The sequence below is a fragment of the Pezoporus flaviventris genome, unplaced genomic scaffold, assembly GCF_033815535.1.
Source record: "Pezoporus flaviventris isolate CSIRO_AGI_PZ_B2104156 unplaced genomic scaffold, CSIRO_AGI_Pfla_v1 ptg000007l, whole genome shotgun sequence".
Classification (NCBI taxonomy): Eukaryota; Metazoa; Chordata; class Aves; order Psittaciformes; family Psittacidae; genus Pezoporus; species Pezoporus flaviventris.
This window is the reverse complement of record NW_026892555.1, coordinates 11,092,795-11,114,191: the sequence shown is the minus strand read 5'-3', so window position 1 is coordinate 11,114,191 and position 21,397 is coordinate 11,092,795. Positions and strand designations below refer to the sequence as shown.

Below are 21,397 nucleotides of genomic sequence, written 5' to 3'. Positions count from 1 at the left end.
CTCCTTTCTTAAACTGTTCGGGTCCAAAGTCCCCTTATGCTCTTATGTTAGAAAGCAGGGAAATGCAGTAGCTTTTCACGTCAGTGTAATGCCTGGATACTCCCCAGCCTCACCACTCGCTGTTACTCATCACTCAGCTTTCACACCATCTGCTTATTCGCCCCTCTTCCTGTCAGACCCTGCTTGTGTTACCTGGTGGCGCTTCCCCAGAAGCAGTTCCAGCTTTGCCATCAACAATCAAGAAATTGAGCTGAAAAGGAGAGAACAGTTATTAGCTTTGCTATATAATTTAGTTAAGCTACTGTTTTCTGTACATAGGAAAGAGTTTTTGTATGCAATATTCGCCTTTTACACCTGACATTGTGAGGTAGATAAGCCCATGAATACTCTGCTGATGCTAAAGGGACAACTTTAAGCTTAGGTGTTCCTCTGAGTATTGTGCCTTCTTGCTGCCCCTGCAGCATGATTGCTTTGTGCTGCTCATACATTTTCTATTTTACACTGCTGTGACATTCATTCCAACCAGCTCTGAGGCACCCAGCTTATAGGCATCCTCACTGCAGGCTTCTTGTTTGGACAGCTGATTAGAGCAGACAACTTCCCAAAATGATTCAGACCTTAAATGGATTTTATCTCTGTTTCCTTTGGTTCTGGAGGGAGACGAGGACAACTCCACTGCTCAGTCTGATCCCTCAGGCAACTTAAAATGAGGGAAACTGCATTCCAATTCAGGGAGTTTAACTAATATGAGAACAGCTTTATAGTTGAAATGCATGTGTATGTAGGTAAATACGAACTCTGGAGGGTACCCAGCAAGGAAATAACACAAAATGCATATCACACAACTGTTCTTTTCTGATGTTATAAACTATATCTCACACTGGTGGAAAAGGCCATGGAGCCATTGTATCTATAAAAGTGTGCCCCAATTTTAACTGGGGACCTCTGGCAATGGAGCAGAATCTCACTGATCCTCATGCCCCTCTAGTGCCCCTTGCCATTCCCTGACTCACACAAATCCCAGTCCTGACCAGCGTTCAAGTTGTCGATGAAGATCCCCAAGCTCCTTTTTGGTCCCAGTCTTCATTTCAGGTTCATAAATCTCACAGCTTCCCTCAACAGCTGTAGGTAACCATCCCTTGGTGCCCCAACCTCTCCTTCAGGGCCTTCCAGTGTGAGTCCCATAAAGTCCCATTTTTTCTGCAGATCCCTATTTTACACACACAGTCTCCTTTTTGTCCTTCAGACCAGGTGCATGGTCCTTTAAAGGAAAGCTGCTTGGAGACCTCCCACCATCCATTGCAGACCTGAGGGCTAGCTCAGCTGGCAAACCTCTGTCAATCACCCCTGCTCCTATGGGATTTATTAGCTCTGTCAACAGCTCTGACACTTAGAACAAACTGAGCTCCTGCTGTTCAGCTGAACAGTCCATTTGCCCTGCTGAAAAGACAGCTTTTGCAAATGTGATAGTTATGGCTTGCTGTTGGAAATAACTCCTTGGTAACAGTTAAATGTGATTAAATGTTTTGACTTCTACCATTAATGCTGGTGGTTACTGGATATCAGATTCAAGTCGTTTGCTTTTTCCTGGTAGTCCTGCATTCCCAAATGGACATGAGGTGGTGGGATCCCAGCAGTGGCTTCTCCTAGACTGAGGGGCCCTTGCAGACTACTGATGTTTCTCTTTGCAGGTCCTGTTCTGGGGTGTTCGAGAGCTGAAGAAAGTCCAGCTCCTCTCTGTAGATCGCCCCCAGGTCCTCGTTGAGTGTGCAGGAAAAGGAGTGAAATCCTCCGTCATCCAGAGCTACAAGAAAAATCCCAATTTCAGTGGCCTTGCAGACTGGTTTGAAGTGGTGGGTACAGCATGCTGCTCCTTGCCTGCCCATTCTCTGGTTAGGCAAGTTGTTAATTACTAATTTCCTTCCTTTCTTGACAAATACTTTCCTCTGTGTCTTGATTAAACACTACGGGACATCACTTCTTATGCAAAAACAAGTGATTTGAAGATGCTTTAAAAGACTTCTGCTACAACCACATGATAAAAGAAGATGATGTTGCTCATGTTATGTCCCAAGTAGGCAAGGCAATATGTTGCCATCAGATTTATACTGATATGTTGGAACTTCTTGGCAGATAACAGGCCTATTTTAAATACTTTTTCCTCCTCCTTTCCCATTTTAATGGGTAGTGCTCAGTTTCCTCTATTTTCTTTCAATTCTTTTAGTTTTCATCCATGTGTTACTAGGCTATTAAGGGGATTGATCATTTCTGGCTCATGAGCTCTGGACTTTTTCATATTGCTGTTACAGTCTGGAAATTTGTCAGCTGGGTCATAAGAGTTGGTACTTTCAGTGGACAAAGATCAGCATCAGAAAAAAGTAATCTGTTCAATTTGGCCTAGTTGCTAGCTTCGAAAAGGAAGAAGTTTATTTATAATACAAAAGGATATCAGACCACTAAACTGGATACCAAAGTATGGTTGCTGCAGTATTTTTGGCTTCCATTGTACAACACATGTCCAAAGAGCTGTTTTGCCTTTTGCAATTCATCCCGACCACCCAGTGTCCACACCTCATGGTTGGCCAACTGAGGCAGATAGGGTTAATAGCCTCCAAGAAAGCATCAGTGGCATTAAGACTCACAACTTCCAACAGTGTTCATTCCTTCTGAACATTCCTGATTGTCCCAGTTTATTCTAACAAGAGATGCTTGTATATGACAGCATGGGACTCAACTCAGTAGCACGATCTATACAGTCCATTCTGTATTCCTAAGGACAAGGCTTTCTCCAGACTTCACAGAAAACTGTGGACAGAACTGTATTGCCTACGCTGTATGTAGTTTGCATTTTGAGTATGTCAACAGATGAGAAGTAGAAGGGAGGGAAGAGTAAAGCTTCACTGTTATGCATAACAAATATTCTACACATGTTCTATATTTACAATTTTCATGCTGCTCTCTGTCCTTCTCCACTAGGAGCTGCCAGAAAATGAACTCTTGCATCCACCACTAAGCATCTGTGTGGTCGACTGGAGAGCATTTGGGAGGAGTACTCTTGTTGGGACACATACCATCAATTGCCTTAAGCAATTCCTATATAAAACCCAGCTGAGTCCTCAAGCCACATCAAACAGACTACACATTGTAGAAATTGACAAAGGTAAATGTCCAATCCTGACCCCAAATAAAAAGACAAAGGACCTACTGGGAGGCTTAATACTAGACACGTATGTAGAAGATATGCTTAATTGTGTAGGGTCAAACTCTTAACTCAGATAGGATCATTTGACGATTAACAAACATGATGATAGCATCTCTGGCAAAAATCTTACCTAACTTGCGAAGTTTCAGTTTCAGCTTCACCTGAGACATCCCAGGCTGCTGAGTTATCCCAAGAAGAAACATTTTTAGCTGATCACACTTATGCCGAGGTGGAACAGGGTCAATGTACAGTGCTAGAGCCAGACCCATATCTTGCGACAGTTCCTGCCACTGACCCAGAGCACTCTGCCTCTGAACCAGGGAAAGAGAGAAAACAGAAGGTGGGTGTACTTGAAGCTGCAGTTTTACAGACTTCAGCCCTTCCTTTTAAAATAATAATCTCTTACTTTACTAAGGATTAGAGATTCTGGGTACTCATGTTAATTGCTACTCTATCTTGCTGGCCCTTGAGAGAATTAGTTAGCAATGCAGCTTTGACCCCACATAATTTCTTTATTTCTATTGATAGATACTTCCTTTTATTCCTTTCGTGCTAAGATTGTCATCTCATGGGCAAGTACTACTACAGTAGTAGGATTTTTTTTCTTTTCCTGGCCTTGAATGATCTAGTTAACTGTGAAAGTCTCACTGTGAATGACTGTTTCTGTGTCCATGGCATTTAGGCAGGGATGAAATCTCCCTTGTGTTAGATGCTGTACAAATGTGGAGCAGAAACTCTGTTTCCAAAAGATATTATGGTCAAAGTATAAAACTGGTGTCAGTCTGTGGATAGAAGATAAGAAAGCACAGGAAAACAAAGCAATTCTGGTCAGCATGGTGTTTACAAAGCAGTATGTGCTCTGGACCGCACATTATTTTTTGTTCAGATGCACACACTCCTCCTTTGTAGTTTCACTCATCACACTCTTTTAGTAGCAACAATAAAAGAAAAGGCTACAGGGCTGAGTTGTGTTTCAGAAGCTGTTTCTGTAGCTGCATAAAGCATACCTCTATAAACTTTGATGTTTCAGTGGTCAGATGTTCCCTGCATCCTTCATAATCAGGTTGTCAAAGAAACCGCAGGGCTGTCTGGATCCTTAGATGTACACACCAGACTGGATCTTTCATTTGGTACAGAACAATTTTAATGTACAACAGCAAACTATAGTAAGAAAAGAGTCCTCAAGTGAACCTGTAATTTAACCATCTGTGTTATATTAATTACCATTCCCACTTATCTAGGTATCATCCCAATGATCTGCCTTTGCTCTGACCTCCCCAGCCCAACTGACAACTCTCTGCAAGGGCATAGGATAAAACACTCTTTAAAAAGGGCCAATCTTTATACAAGAGTGAAGTTAGTAAGATTTGCCACATGATGATCTTCAGGATCAGATTTTAGCTTTTTATAAGAAAAGAACAGCTAAACTGCACAACTTTTGGAAATTTGTTCTTCCAAAAGGCAATAAAGTAGTAATAGGAGTTCTTAAAATACTTGCAGACTTAAGTGGGAGAAACCAATTTGTATCTGAATGTTCACATCCCTTAAAAGAGCCTTACCTATTTCTCTGTGTAGATTTGCCTGTTTTAGTGGCTCATCCTGTAGCAATAACTTAAATGTTTAAAGTTCTGGCATCATCAGTAGGTAATACAGAGATAGCTTTAATAATATGATGATCATCTAATTGAAGATGTCCTTCCTCATTGCAGGGGGTTGGACTAGATGACCTTTGAAGGTCCCTTCCAATCCAAACTATTCTATGATTCTAAGATTCTATGATGAACCGTTTAGCAATAAAAGGCAGAGACATATAATTCATAATTCATTTTATTTAGCTCTTAGAAGTTGAAATTTTCTTCATATACATCTATTCATGCTTGTCATGATTCAGGTGATTAGTTTTAATCAATTCTAAAGTTCAATAGTATTTTCCCCATGCTTTGATAGGGTATGAAAAAATCCATCCGACGGTCAACGAAGAGGAGAAAAAGAACGATTGCAGATGAATCAGCTGAAAATGTTATTGACTGGTGGTCAAAATACTATGCTTCTGTGCTCAAAATGCAAAAGGTAAGTCACAGAGAATGGCCAAAACTCTCCTGGGTGAACAATGTTGTAAAAGTAGATTTACTGCTGAATGATTCCTTTTTGGCATTACATGCATAATGAGGAGTTTGTCCATCATCTTTTTCTTTTGAAAGGCTAAAGGAATATTTTCCAATGAGGGAAAACCTGAAGAGAGTGAGTAAATTATTTGCATTTTTCTGTTACTTTGTAATACCAATACTTTGCTTCTCTGCTATTTTACTGTCAGCACTCAATGTCTGGTAACAGTACTACCAGATACTGGGTTCTTTCCTTCACAGCTCATCAGAATTATAGTATGTTCCCATGCCAGAGCTGACTGCACTTCACCAATGATTGAGGTGATTTCTGTTTTAAAGGAGGAAGCAAGGAAGGAGTGATACGGGTCACCATCACTAGTGGTGGTCCACCAAGCTTATCACTGAAGACAGTTAGCCACAGAGAGGATAATATGACATGTCTGCCTGGGACGAGTGGTGGGAAAAGAGAAGACTTATGCTTGGCAGTAATAAAATGAATAGAGAAGGAGTGAGGGGGACTCTTTAAAATGTATATTGTATCCTTATCTGAAGCACTTCATGTGCTTCGCTCACTAAAACCTACATGATGTCATGAAATCTTTACAGATAATCAAACTTCTGACCACATTGCATTGATCATAGAAGAGGAGCCAGACAAAAGGAAGAAGGAAAAGACACTGAAAAGGAAACAGAAAGAAACTCCAAACTTAGCAACACTGCAGGTAAGGGAGAAGTAAGGCTGAGAAGTAAGACTATTATTAGTGTCTTCCCAAAGCTTGACATCAGCAGCTGAATTTAGCAAACCCTCCTTACATTTATTTCAGAGACTTTAAAATGAATACAAAATGATAGTGATAACGCACTTCAGCACATGGGGCCCAGAGGAAGCCAGGGTCTCATACAGCAGATGCGGCCAGCTTGGCCTCAGACCTTCAATTTACCACTATAAGCATACCTGGGGAGACTTTAGTGAAAATTCAGTTTTGTTGTTTGCCTGTAAACCACTGAATTTGGAAATGCCAAAATTCATGTTGGAAATATTGCAGGCTATTACTTCAAAAAGAGTATGGAAGGCAACACTGCCATTGCTTGCGCATCCTCCTCTTGGGGAGGTAACATTCAGCTTGCATTAGAATTTGATTGGGTAACGATAGGAAGAATCCAAAGAAAACCACAGGTCATGCAAAATGACGGGAGAGATGAAGAGGTTTGAAAGGCTTAGGACTGCTTGGATTAGACTGTAGCTGAATAAATGGGAATTTGAAACTGCCGTTTCCCTTTTTAAGAGATGGCAGTAGTCCATGGGATAACTCTTGATAAATTACTGGAAGGAAGTATTGAAAAAAAAAACATTCTTTTAAAAATTATTTGGTCTTTTTGCCTATGCTAAAGCTCTGTCCCCACAGCACCTTATTACTGTCTGCTTTGCTTTCATGTTGTGACACATTAACTTAACAGAATGGATCAGTAGAATCATAGAACCATAGAACAGTTAGGGTTGGAAAGGACCTTAAGATCACCAAGTTCCAACCCCCCTGCCGTGGGCAGGGACACCTCACACTAAACCATGTCACCCAAGGTTCTGTCCAACCTGGCCTTGAACACTGCCAGGAATGGAGCATTCACAACTTCCCTGGGCAACCCATTCCAGTGCCTCACCACCCTAACAGGAAAGAATTTCCTCCTTATATCCAATCTAAACTTCCCCTGTTTAAGTTTTAACCCGTTACCCCTTGTCCTGTCACTACAGTCCCTAATGAAGAGTCCCTCTCCAGCATTCATATAGGTCCCCTTCAGATACTGGAAGGCTGCTATGAGGTCTCCACGCAGCCTTCTCTTCTCCAGGCTGAACAGCTCCAACTTTCTCAGCCTGTCTTCATACGGGAGGTGCTCCAGTCCCCTGATCATCCTCGTGGCCCTTCTCTGGACTTGTTCCAACAGTTCCATGTCCTTTTTATGTTGAGGACACCAGAACTGCACACAATACTCCGGGTGAGGTCTCACAAGAGCAGAGTAAAGGGGCAGGATCACCTCCTTCGACCTGCTGGTCACGCTCCTTTTGATGCAGCCCAGGATACGGTTGGCTTTCTGGGCTGTGAGCACACACTGCCAGCTCATGTTCATTTTCTCATCAACAGCAGTACATCAAAGGCACATTGCAGAGTGGAAACAGAAGCAAAGAGTAACACAATCAGTTTTTCGCCCACACCAGTGCTTACAAATGTTCATTCCGGCCCTTCCAGAGCCACTTCTACCTACTGATTTAATGTGCTATTCCAGTAGTTGGGAAGGACTTTGGTTAAGGACAGAACTGTTCCTGTTTTAGGTGGGGAATTAACTTTTTTTTTTTCCTGAAGGACTTTGCAAAACCTTGGTTTTATTAAAATCTGTGTTTTGAGTCAAAATGGATTTCTAGGCACCCTGTAATAAAAAAGTTGCTATAAATATATTCACTGCATCACAAAAAATAAGCATTCTTCTATTTTCAAAGATTTATGAAGGAGACTTGGAGAGTGAATTTAATAACTTTGAGGACTGGGTGAAAACTTTCCAGCTCTTAAGAGGAAAATCTAATGATGAAGTTCATGCTGACTCTGAAGACAGAATAATAGGAAAATTTAAGGTGAGCTTTAACGCTGATTAAATGGGTAATAATTTGGAGACCTTATGTTTTCATGCATATTTTGGATAAACCAAAGACGAATGAAAAAAACATTGACAGCCTATTGTAAGTAGAATTATTTCTTTTATGGGATCTAGAGTCATATTTTTCCTTTCCCATTATCTGATAGATGAAAGCAGCATTCAGCATCACGTGTTCACTGCTGGTTTGAAACAACAAATTACAAAAGAGTTTTAAATCACAGAAGAGGAAGAAGAGAGACGTTATGTAATCAAAAGTGCGTTAATGCAACTTAGTTAGTGCAGTATCAGCTACAGCATCTTATATGTAATTTTCAGTAGTCCAAATGGAGGCCCTTACAGCTACTCCAGTTGGAAACAATTGCACAGCCTGATCCAGGGCACCATCAGGCAATCTGAAAACAGTTCAAAGCACGAATAATGTTAATAGGATTTCAAGAACTTTGTAGTTTAGAGGAACTGGTTGAACTCATTGATACCTCAATTAGTTGCAATGCAAATTTCTGTTCAAATGACTTGCTAGCTGCTTTCATGCATTATGAGCTACTCAGCAGTGTGAGTTAATACTGATTTATGAGTTGTAGAGTGGCTGCGAAAATACAGTTGGATTCCATTTGCACTGCTGTGAAACTGACTCAGTGGAGTTACCAATTTGCAAATATACAGTTAAGGGCAAAATAACATTTTTTAGAATATAAATATTAAGAAAACTAGATTTAGAACACCTGCAGGTGTGAGTGCCTTTAAATAATAAACCAGAGAGCTAAGGGCATGCAAGTACTCCTTGCAATCACGGTGATTGTACCATGATTTGATTATAGAACAGAAGCATTTAAAAAGATGATGTTTATCACACTGAAGCTTGTGGTCTCTTTGAGTGGTACCATAAAAGGTTTTGTGTATACATTTATACTGCAGTGCAGGCTGCTTGAATGATGTTTTGTTTGTGTTCAGAGAGTTGGCTTTATATTGATCTGTTTTCGAGGGAGATAAAAGACAATGTCTTTTACAATCTATTACCAGGGCTCCTTCTGCATATACCCAAGTCCTAAGGATGGCAGCTTGCTGGACAGAGGGCAGCCTCGCATCCTGCAAGGGATACCACCAAATCACTCTGTCAAAGTCCTCATCAGAGTTTATATTGTGGCAGTAAGTAGGCAGATGTTCTTTTAACCTTGGAATAACTTGGGTGTTTCTTTTCAACTCAGTTTACCTCCAGTGTCTTTGCAGTGAAGCTTCTAAAATCCTTACCTATGTGGTAGAAACTTTTTGGGTCATATTTCAGACAATGTTTTGTGTTTTAGAAATGGGTGTCCAGAGTTGACAAGCTTCTCGAGGACACAGTCTTTCTCCCTAACAGGCATTTAACCTCAGCCCAGCTGATCCAGATGGCAAGTCAGATCCCTACATTGTGCTGAGACTGGGCAACACAGAAATTAGAGACAGGGAAAACTACATCCCCAAGCAGCTAAACCCAGTATTTGGAAGGTCAGTGATCTCTTATTTTCTTATTCAGGGATGATTCCTGCTTTATCACTTGCCACCACTATTGATGTTACTATTGCAAAGTGGTTTTTATATACTGATTTTTGCCTGTTTGGATGTTTTGTAATTCTGTCGGTTAAAATGTTGAGAATTGTATCATCCTGTGTGGTAATAAATGTTCTAATTTTCACACCAGTCATAACACATCACAGAATGCAAGCTGTGAGAGGTTTTGCAGAATGATGCATGAGAGGAAATGAGGCAACAAATGATCTTGCCTGTGTTAATTAATGCAGTTGTTAAGCTTCAAGGGAAATAAATATCATAGAATCATAGAATCATAGAATAGTTAGGGTTGGAAAGGCCCTTAAGATCATCTAGTTCCAACCCCCCTGCCGTGGGCAGGGACACCTTAGCCCATTGAAGTGTGATTTCACAGTCTTTGTTGCTGTTTCAGGTTGAATAAATGCCAAATAAATCTCATGATTTTAGAACTACGACAAAACCCCTAGTTTTTTGAACCTGCAGAGCCTTCTGAATGGGTGAGCCAGGGGCAAGCTGTCAGTAAACACCAACTTTGTGTTTTCAGTATTTTATACTTATTTATATTGTTAATGTCAACAGCTGTGTTTTTGCCAGCAAGTTCTCTGTTTTAAGAAGGTTGAAAATGTTTTGAATTGGGATGGAGTTATTCTTTTAGAACACTAAGACAGAGAAACTATACTGGGTTGGACTGAAAGTCCCCTTGGCCAGGGTCCTCTCTGCAAAAGCAGAGACTTAAGAAACAGCATAAGGAGAAAAGACAAGAGTAGAGCAGTCCCTTCATAGCATGCCATCTCAGTTTCTATGATTTAATCTCCTTAGCAGAGGTTGCAGCTGAACCATCATCATGATAAAACACAGGCAGTATAGATGCGTATACATGGAATGGGAAATCACCATTATGTTTGCTTTAGAAAATGTTAGGAATGAGCTGTTCATTCGCATAGTCCTTGCTGCTGCCAGTGACAACACCAGGGTGACTGGACCAGCAACTTCTTCGCAGCGTGCTGTAGCATCAGTCACAGTAACTACTGCTTGTTATCCTAGAAACCCTGGTCAGCATGGCGCCGCTGACCTCCAGCAATCCCAGACTGTTCTCAAACATCTCTCTTCTTCAAAAACTACTCTGCTTTTGCTAAAAAAATGACTTTGGCTGCTTGGAGAATAAGGAAAGAACTCATCCTTCAGGAAACAAAGCTTTTTTTTGCTCTGGAGAAATCCAGAGCCAGTGTTGTGCTGGTGAGGATGTCCCATCTTCCACTAATTTTTCAAGTCTCTTTTAAATCACTTTTATATTTGCAGCATCTCTAAACATCTCAGCAATGATTTCTATACCTGGAAAATGCACTGAGTGAAAAGGGAGTTCTGATCCTTGCTTTTTTGACGCTTGTTTAGAACTTTTGCCTGATCATTTTAGTGGGTGACCTGACATTCCATTATTCAATATTTAACCTGGGGATTTTGATAGGGAAGCAGGAGAAAGACAATACTTTTGTACTGTGTGTTTCCAGTATGTTCAGATAATTAATTGGAACAAAAAAAAAACACTATCAAACTCCCCCTCCCCACTGATTATTCAAAGTGACACTATCCACACGTTGTTTACTCAGTATTTTTAACTTAACCTTTTAAGCTTCAAAACTGATTTGACTGCACATAGGTCTCATTTTTTGCTGTAGATCATTTGAAATCCAAGCTACATTCCCCAAGGATTCCTTGCTCACAGTCCTGATCTATGACCATGACTTTGTGGGAACAGATGATCTCATTGGAGAGACTAAAATCGATTTGGAAAACCGTTTCTACAGCAGGCATCGAGCTACCTGTGGCTTACAAAGTCAATATGAAATGTAAGTACCTCTTCAGACAGCAACAGCCCGCACAGCAAGTGACTTGACTGGAGGAGAAATTCCAGATGTGCCTATGTATTATACTTTCTTCAGCATTAAAGCATCACAGGAGGTATTTTAATTAAAATTCACCCAAGCGGTTAACAGTGGCTTTGGGCAGCTGCCAGCCTCAGTAGGAAGTGGGGATTTTAAAATTAACAGCACTGTTTGTTCACCAGGTATTTTAGATAGTAACCAGCCTTTGTGTAACATATACCTGCTTAATAAATTGCCTTCGGACAGGCAAAAAAGGGGAAGTGATAAAAAACCTGTCAGAGAAGTTATGACAGGGCTGTACTCTGCTCTCCATTATTCAGCTGCAATTGGAGTGATTGGTGGGGGCTGCTGTGGCCCTGGGGAAAGCAGGAGCAGAGAGGGGATGCTGGCATGGCCTTTGTAGCAGACATGAGCCACAGGGCAGTGGTTCTGAGCTCCTAGTCACTGCCATATGGCTGCATTCTCAAAGGTATTGCGGACAAAGATGAATTAATGCAAAGAAAGCAAAACTAAAATAGCTCCATTGGTCTAGGGCAGAGCACTGACCTGAGACATGTGGGTTTGGGGTTCTTCTCCTATGGTTGTTTCTTTATTTTACCAATAAACAAAAGGCAGACAATGCAGAAAAGAAATCCAGGAGCACAGACCAAACCCCAAGGCTTCCTTTGCCAGGTCAGTCTCCAGTGTGATGTATTTCTTCATGAACTTGTTCCCTGTCCCAAATATCAGCTTCTCCTCTGCATGTGGGAGCCACAGAACACTTCTCCTTAACTGCAGGTGGAACATGTAGCTTGAATCCTTTAGGTAAAATAAGGAATGAGCTCTGGTCCTTTTCTTCTTAGGGGAGCATGCCAATGCCTGGCTACTTCATCTAAGCTGTGGGTAAGGCTGCTTCAAACTGAGCAGGCAGAGGGGGTGTCTCAAATAAGAACTAGTGCTGGACAATTCAAGGGGAAAGTTTGGCCATTGATCACAAAGCAAACCTCCTCATGGGGAGTCCTGATTTGTCAGTGCACTTTGCTGAGGGAAAACTCACGCATTTCTTTTCACTCTCTGTTCCCTCCTTGCAGAGAAGGGTACAATGCATGGCGAGATACAACCAAACCAAGCGAGATCCTCACTAAGCTGTGTAAGGACTACAGAATCAGCGGACCGTTCATGCGGCCAGGGGAGATACAAGTAGGAACAAAAGTCTTCAAGGGACAAACAGTCTTCACAGAAGATGAGAATGGTAATGAAGTACTTCATCATTCTTCAACTGCATTGTAGCAGTACCAACAGCCTGCAAAGGCTGTAGCTGTGGCCATTAGGAAGGGTTTAATACCAACTCTTTAAATCCCAAACAAACCTTTTGTCAACTACCAGGACCTCAGTGATAGCACCCACAGGAAAACTCATAATAGTTTCCTGACACAGAGAAGTCTTAATTTGCTTCTCCCCTGTGTATTTCTCTCCTAATCTAGAAGATATCCCCCTTCAGTAGTCTGAGTTCTTTTGCTTAGAGCCCACACAAAAAAGGAGGAAAGAGAAGCTCAAGAGCTCAAAAGGCTTTCTCTGCTTTCCGGTATCCTCCCTGCTTTCAATATTAGCACTGATCCTTCCTAGAGGTGCCATTCTCTGGGGTCTCACTTCCTTCAATGGCCAAGCTGAGCACATTAGAAGGTGACGTGTTCTTGCCCATGGACTTCAACCCTCTTCCCTTGAGGTGCGATTTGGTTCTCCAGGGGGGTCTTTGCTGTTGCCATCACAAGGCAAAATGAGGTGTAGATATAACTACTAGTGCATATTTACTGCCAGCTCCATCAAAATCTAAATTTCCTTGTCTTTTGTGAGCTGTAAAAAAACAGATTTGCAGTTTTCTGTAGGAGTAGTTTCTCCCACCTTCCTGTGAAAAACCGCTGGTTGTAATAGTGAAATTATTTGCTGTTTTACAGATAAACTGTTGCCTAAGTGCTAATATTCCAGTTACCCTGTGGGTACCCTTATTTACAAGAATTAAATGCATTTCAAGACCTCTCTTTACTTAGCTGGGATAATTCGTAAAACCTTTACTTTAACTAAAGCAAATTTTTAGTGACCATCTTTAATAATCAATGGAACATTTTACCAAGGGGTTCAGCATTATAATTCAGCTGCCTTTGTTCTTTTTGTTTTACTTTTTGCTATAGAAGAGCCAACTGAATCGTATGAACACCTCTCCTTAAAGGTTTTACATGCTTGGGAAGAAATTCCTGGAGCTGGGTACAAACTGGTCCCAGAGCACATTGAGACTCGGCCTCTGTACCATAAGGATAAGCCAGGCATAGAACAGGTAGAGCAGCTCAGAGGTGGTGGTGATGGTAGACCCAGGAGCAATTTTCTTTTCCTCCAGTTACTGTGTTTTTTACTTGCATCTGCAAACTCACAGAGACAGCATCCAAGTGTTGTACTATGCATGCAATTTTGTGCAGTATCAACCTGGAAACTGTCACACATGTATGTATAGAGCCAGTTACTTAAATACATGGTAATCACACAAGGTGCAATTGCATATTTTCATGCTTTTAAATGCTTTAGTTTATTAAGTTAACAAAAACTGTGCTTGTATTTAGACTTAGGAGGTTCTTTTCTGTTCATCACGTACTATTTTTATATGGAATTTACCTTGAAGTTGCCAGTGTTTGAGCTCAATTTCAATTTCATCAAATTCCTGAGAGATTGATAGAATGATAGTATGGAAAAAAAAATATAGTAAGTTTATAGATTAGATCATAGTTACAGGATAGTGAGCTGGTTGGTGCTTATAGAGGAAGCAGTGGTTTTGGATGTTAAAACTACATTTAAATCCTTTTAAAGTCTCTCTAAAACAGGGTTTACAGATATGTTTATCTCTTTGCTTTCAAGGGTTGTGTACAGATGTGGGTTGACATGTTTCCTAAAGATATGCCTCTGCCAGGACCCCCAGTGGACATTTCACCAAGAAAACCTAAAGGGTAATACTCTGTACTTGCCTCCCAGCATAGTGGCATAAGTCTTCACAGACTGCATCTTCCTCAAGTGTCTAGAAAGAACTATGGAAAGAACTATAAAAAGAACTACCACAACAAACTGCTGTAATCCTGAGAAAAGTTTTCCTAGGTTCACATGACTTCAAGTCAAATGAGAGCATCTAGCTCATCTCCTCCATTAGACAACTCAAAGAACTGTTGGTGATTTTTTTCATCAAGGACTATCACAAATCTCTTTTAGAAAGATATCCCTTTTTTTCATATAGAGATGGCAGGTGGCTGGAGGCAGGAGTCCCTTAATAATTCTGATGTTATCATCCACTTGTTCAGCTAAAATAAGTCATTCCAGTTTCACTACCTCTTTCAGACAGATAATTTACTTGACCCCAGTTGATACCTTTAATTTGATGCAATAGTTGCAATGGAAATGCAACCTATTGCATTTCCATCACTTCGTGCAAAGACAAGATCAAGAAATGTATAAAGCAGCAGCAGATAGAAGAGATACTTTTAGAATAACCTCTCAGATTTCACACAGATACTTATGCTACTTTATATACAACACTACACATGGTCCTTCATGCTAACTGGATGCAAATAAAACACAGAAATGAGTGACAGAGTTCTCAGCCTATCTGTATCAGCTTTATTCCAATACTTCAGCAAGGCCTTTCCTGAGAATTTTATGTCTGAAGCAGCACCAGGTACTATTCCTGTATTTATGTTTGAACAAGAAACAATGTCATAAAAACTTTTTTCTTTTCCTTTCCTTTGACATAAGCCAAGGTTTGACAAAAGTAGGAGTCCCTGTAACACTTATTTTCTTCAGATCAGAAATGTCTACAAAGCTCCTTAAGAAGAATTGTGCAATCCAAATAGCTTTAAAACTAACCATACCCACTAAAACAAATTATTGCTGCCATTTATGTAGTCTACAAAAGCAGGGAAAAATTTTGTCAAACCATTTGTTATAAGAAAGTAAACGTGCAAGCATGAGTTACACGTTTTGCTGCAAAATGCTTATTTGCTGCACTGAAACAGGTTCCAGGCTCCAGAAGACTTTAAACACTGTGAAAACATTTCTGGTTGATGACTGAACAAGGCTCTGATGGAGCACTGCAGGTGAAAGTTTATTTGCCTAGTGTGGAGGCTTGGTTTTCGTGGTCAACATGTTTTTAAGAGCTGGTCTTAGCAGTCCTGGGGTAACGGTTGGACTTAATGGTCTCAAATGTCTTTTCCAACCTAACTGATTCTATGATTCTATGACATAGGGTACTTGGTAACTTCTAAGGCAAACTGTTTCACACCTGAGATTGAGGCTATGATGAAGACAACACATGTCTTATCAGAAAAATCAGACACTGGTGTTCTCAAACATAGGTTTGGGGATCTTTTAATTTTGCAATTCATACAATGACTCAATGCACACCTAAATTTTTAAGTATGATTTTTTATGTCACTTGCAACATCTGTATTTCAGCTCAAGCTTCTAAAGCTTTGTGTGGCCACTATAAATGTCTGTATAGAAGGAGTGAAAAAGATGGGGAAATGTCAGTTCCTTTTACCGTGACCTCTAAAGATGATTGTACTTGTTTAAACAAAAATATACTAAAGAGTGCTTCTCTTCTCTTTTAATGCACTGGATTGCACCAAACACAATGTTTTTAGGCATTTGTATTGAAAAGCACCTCATAGGTTGCTCTGGGTTTTATTAGCAAGATGCTCACTGTTTTGGAGACTTCTCTGATGATGTTGTTCCGACCAATTTTGCTTTGTTTCACTGCAGCATTTCTGTGAAAAGAACTGAAAAGGAACAGGCACATAAAAAACAAGGAATTTTCCATCCCTCCAAAACTGGCAGTGACCCTGCTGTAATCCAGCACACTCCAAGAGCTGAAAGGAGCCACATCCTCACTCTGTCACTAGACTTTTGTAAACAGAAGAAATCTGAGGCTGATACTATTTTAAGAGTTTTGCAAAAATACAACATTTCTCACTTTTTAAAAGTATGATTTGATAGAGGTTTATGTTAGTGTCTGACCAGAGCTTGAGTATATATAGGCCTACTTTCTTTTCTTTTTCAGCTATGAACTGAGGGTAATAATCTGGAATACAGAGGATGTAATTCTAGAAGACGAAAATATCTTTACGGGGCAAAAATCAAGTGATATCTATGTAAAAGGGTAAGTTTTTCAGGACTGAAGAGAACATGTAATATTTCATTCAAAAATCAGGCCAAAAAAAAATGTTATGAGAACATAGGATAAACTGTTTCTGTAACCTTGGTACTTTGCTCTAAATGGCTGCTCAAATTACTCATTTATATTTGATACTGCTGTTTTGGCATCCTAAAATCCAGTAACTGAAATGACACTGGTCGTTACTGACTGTTCAAGCAGAGATGGCACAAGATGAGAACCAACCCAAGAGCTGAGCAGAGATCAAACACTTAAAGGACCTGCACTGTAAGAGCTCACACAGATACGAAGGGGTTTGACATAATCAGGGAAAGGGGAATGATGACCACATTAAAAACTAAAAGCAGGTGTTTGCAGGCTACCTCTGCTGGAAATGCTTCCTGACCTCCTGTGGGGAATGTGTGGGTGAATGACCATGGCCATGCTGGGAAGAACATCACATGGGGACTTTCTGCTCTTCAACTCCTTACTGCTGCAGACTAAATGTCTATCGCAGCTTCACAGATGTTACTGGGATAGCCAGTGAAAGATATCACATCACATGAAAGAAAAATGAGAGAAAGAAAGGGGAGTTTGACACTCAAACCAGCTCTTTCCTGAGAGTGCAGCAGGTTATTTCTTCAAATTGCTTTCCTGTTTTAGAGTACTGCTCTGCACTTTCTGCTTCTGAGCAGTATTTGAATAAAGGTAGCAGACAGACTGGGGGGAAATTATGGCACAAGTAGGAAGTATTGCGAATCTCAGGTCCGAGACTGGTGTTAGATTTCTTGCTGTGTTTCCACTACTAGAGAGTGGGATTATATGTTAATACGAATTGCATCATTGGGGAGTCCTGGAAAAATCTGAGTTTGTAGGATGCTAGGAATATGGCAAAATGATTTTCCCTAAAAACCTGTTGCTGTATTGCCACTGACCACTGAGGGAAGCACTGGGACTGATGGGGCAGAGAAAAGAGGGTATTTTCCATTTTGCAGGTTCTGGAAATCATAATAACAAATCCAAAGTAAGCATAAAGACAGGGCAGCCTGGTAGCAGCTCTTACTCTTCTGTAAGGTATATCTACATGCATTTTAACAGGAAAACTTGAGTTATCTCTGACCAAGCTGTGTGGGGCACCAGGAATGGTACAACTCCTTTGGAGCAGGTGAAATTAGCCCAAGTGAAGCACACACTAATACAACCATGTAGTCCTCAGCATGCTGCATCTGCAGTTGTTGCACACACTGACTGAGCAAACTTCCCCTTGCAGTTCCCTGAGAGGAGCTACCAGGACATCACTGGAGTTCACAGAGGTATATCCAACTTAGCAATGAACCAACGTGTCCAGAGCAGTAGCAGAGTAGCTCTGAGTTTGAAAAATTGAGGAAATAAATAAGGAGCCAGCCTTTGTGCTGAGGCTGTGTGACAACATGAGGACATCACTATCAGTGTCAGAGCAGTCTGACAGGGAAAGGCAGGAGTGGAAAACTAACTGCTTCTGTGTGTTAATGCTGAGGACACAAATCTCATCATGTTCAGATAGTGTACATGGCACTGAATCTGTCATGAAGCATGGACTTTCACTGGTGCGGTGCAGTGCTGTGCTTGGTATATTGTTACTGGTTTTCCCAATTCCCTTTTGAAAGTATGGGGCTTGCAGGGGAAAAGCCACTCTTTGGATGCAGCACAAAATGTTGATCTTTACTCAAGCTGTGATAAATCATCTTCAGAACTAAAACATACCTAGCTGGATCATAACCTCAGTGGAGCTCTTCAGAAGAGAGGATTATGTTGAAGAAAGCATTGGCCTTTTGTACCATAGCATTGCACATCAGATGTTGTTCATACTGTAGCAGAAATCAAGAGAAAATCACAGGGAAAACCAGAGGCTTTTCCAACCATACTTATGCCATGTTTATACTCCCAAACAGGAACTGCAAACAATTTAGATTCTAATACTGAGCACTGACATCAGTTTTGGAACACTGTCACGGAATTTATTAAAGTGGCACAACATGAATACAGGGTGATTACTAGTGAGTAAGTGACTGATGCTGTCTTGCCTGTCCCAAGGAAGACAAACATCTTGGCCAATAGCAAGTGGCCAGCTGGTTGTTGCTGTGTGTAACAGTCCTGAATGGTGTGTTGCCTCCTACTGATTAGGTAGGAATTAGTAAATGATCATGCCTGTAACCAATGATAACCACAGTTCAAGCTCCCCTGGTGACAGCAGTGCTTGCCATAGGTGGATAAAGGGCCTGGAAGAGGACAAACAGGAGACAGACGTACATTACAACTCCTTGACAGGAGAGGGTAACTTCAACTGGCGCTTTGTGTTCCCGTTCCACTACCTCCCAGCAGAGAAACAAATGGTGGTTAGTAAAAGAGAAAACATATTTTCCTTGGAAAAGACAGAGCGCAAAATACCTGCTGAGCTGGTGCTTCAGGTGTGGGACTTTGAAAGACTCTCTTCAGATGATTTCTTGGGTAAGTATGTAATGGAACTGCCCGAACTTCACCTGAGGTCTCACCAGACCTGTGTATTGTAGAGGTACATACAAAGCAGTGTATGACCCAACTTTTACTTGCCTTTCTCTGAAGCACCACATTGCAAACTTATACATTTCTTGGAGGGGGAATAATTAGGAACTTAGATGACATCATGCTAGGGCAATACAAATGAATGACTGGCAGTAAGAGAGATCCCCAGCTCTGGAGCTTGGGCCCAAGCTGCTGCTCCATGTATCCCATCTGGGAGCTGCTGTTTGAACGCCTCCATGTCTGCCTGGTCTCTGAGAGTTGTCCCATTATTTCTCTCCAGGCACTCTTGAGCTGAACCTGAATGGATTCCCTCGAGCAGCAAAGACAGCCAAGAGCTGTGACCTGGGCATGGTTGTGGCAGCAAGTGAGGAAAACAAGATCTCCATATTTCAGCAGAAGCGTGTCAGAGGCTGGTGGCCTTTCATCAAGGCTGGGGAGCTCACGGTATGCAGCTCGCTACAGATGAGTAGCTTTTCTCTGGGTCTGATATGCTCTGCTGAGATCCTGAGACGGACACATGTTGATTTTGGATATGGCATCTGCAGAACAACCACCATTGATAATCCATGGGACTCCTCCAAAGTCCAAACCATCTTTACTGGTTCTCCTTAGAACCCATTCAGATAATCCCAGAGCACTCTGCACTTTTTCTTTGCTTTCTTTCACTGTTCATAACCCAGCACACTGGATGGGTAGAGTGAAAATTACGTGGTTCCAGCCAACTTTCTGTCAGCTGAGGAAGTCCTGGGAGGAATTTCACCTGCTTCTTTATTTCTTTACTGTTTATTTCTCACTTCAGCCAGGGCAGAGGAACTGATTTTGGAGTCTACCGGTAGTTATTCTCCTTGCTAGTGACATGTCTGAAATAGAAAGAGCACAGTCTTCTCTTTTTGTTGAAGAGTGCTCAATAAGCCAATATATTTTGGTTTAGTGACAGGATACAATTGATATACAGGAAAGCAAATTAAAACGACAGCTTCCCTCAAACTCCACAGGACTTGTTACATTACAAGCATCTTCCTAAGAAGAATATAAATGTTGCCACACAAATTTTCACCTGCCTAAAGCCTGTAGTGTAACAAGGTTTGCATCAGGGTGTAAATCTCACTCAGCATGTACATAGCCATTTATCTCAGGGTTTGCTGCTGCACCTTCTCTTTGTAATGTTGTGGTGCTCTCTGTGTATAACATGGAGCTATGCTGAAATTTTCAGTGTATAACAGAAAGTCTCCATTTTCCCTGACTTTAATAGTCCTTTGTACTGTTACAGCAATTTAGGGACAAGCAGGGCAAATGAACGACAGCTCTGATCCTCTGTTTCCTAGGTGGAAGGCATGTGTGTATCTAGGCATGAAGTACTTACTGACAGGTAATTCTGAATATGGTCTTGGGGGCATGTCTACATGAAACAGAGCGTGGAACAGAGCTGTGTGAGCTAGTGAAGACAAACCCAAGTCGATGTGCTCACATGGCCACAGAGAACTTCGGGAGCTTGAATTCAAGCCTGGGCATTGCTGCAGCCCAGTTCTGGGATTAATGTAGTTGGAGCCCTTAGGTGCATTTAGGTCCTTCTGGGGACACAGACCAAGAGCTGTAAGCTCCCTTCCCATAGTATAGCCCTCTACAAATTCACCTGCTTTGATCTTTTTCAGGGGATCTCCCTCTCTCTCTCTAGACTTCCATTGATCCTCCAAGGGGTTTTCATAAATCTCACCCTTCCTTCATATTTCTGTCCATTCCGGCAGGAAGAATGTTTTAACAAGTGTCAGATTTAAGTTCATTGCCTTCTTCAGACTGAAGGTGATTGTGTACTTCCTATGGATTTAGTGAACAGGCTCCACTCTCAAATCTTACTTTAGTTCCAATTTCTCAGCTCTCATACAATTGATTCTCTTTCTCCCAGTCCACTTCCATTTCTTGATGCCCTTGTCTTCCACAGGGACGCCTCATGTTCCTTGAGCATAAATCAGGAATTTGGTGTCTGGGTTTTCCTTTGTGATTTCTCTTTAACTGCAAAGGCTTGGTCTTATTTTCTTTAATCACTTTCCTTTTATTTTCTCAGCTGGTTTCATAAGTTTTCCACAAGCCAAATCCCACTGGGATTTGATGAAAATAATCCATCTGTGGATGCTTATGCATGATCTCTCCGATCCAGGGCAAGGTGGAAGCTGAGTTTCACTTAGTCACAGCAGAAGAAGCTGAGAAGAATCCGGTAGGCAAAGCTCGCAAGGAGCCCGAGCCTTTGGAAAAACCCAAGTGAGTAGGAGCATATTCATTGAACAAGCTTGGATAGGGGCATTCCGCAGGAGACAGTCTCCTTATTCCTTAT

General features: G+C 41.3%; 1 protein-coding gene across 1 annotated transcript in view; it reads left to right on the top strand.

Annotated features, from left to right (window-relative positions):
• Positions 1-21,397, top strand: part of FER1L6 (fer-1 like family member 6) — a 54,280-nt gene that overhangs the window by 29,572 nt on the left and 3,311 nt on the right. Inside the window, exons 23-39 of the mRNA XM_061447569.1 lie at positions 1,692-1,853; positions 2,977-3,160; positions 3,352-3,542; positions 5,150-5,272; positions 5,404-5,443; positions 5,914-6,029; positions 7,799-7,930; positions 8,974-9,099; positions 9,311-9,438; positions 11,157-11,327; positions 12,434-12,594; positions 13,532-13,674; positions 14,247-14,335; positions 16,435-16,533; positions 18,773-19,014; positions 19,349-19,512; positions 21,224-21,324. Coding sequence (XP_061303553.1) covers positions 1,692-1,853; positions 2,977-3,160; positions 3,352-3,542; positions 5,150-5,272; positions 5,404-5,443; positions 5,914-6,029; positions 7,799-7,930; positions 8,974-9,099; positions 9,311-9,438; positions 11,157-11,327; positions 12,434-12,594; positions 13,532-13,674; positions 14,247-14,335; positions 16,435-16,533; positions 18,773-19,014; positions 19,349-19,512; positions 21,224-21,324 — 2,372 coding nt within the window. The remainder of the gene's footprint in view (positions 1-1,691; positions 1,854-2,976; positions 3,161-3,351; positions 3,543-5,149; positions 5,273-5,403; positions 5,444-5,913; positions 6,030-7,798; positions 7,931-8,973; positions 9,100-9,310; positions 9,439-11,156; positions 11,328-12,433; positions 12,595-13,531; positions 13,675-14,246; positions 14,336-16,434; positions 16,534-18,772; positions 19,015-19,348; positions 19,513-21,223; positions 21,325-21,397) is intronic.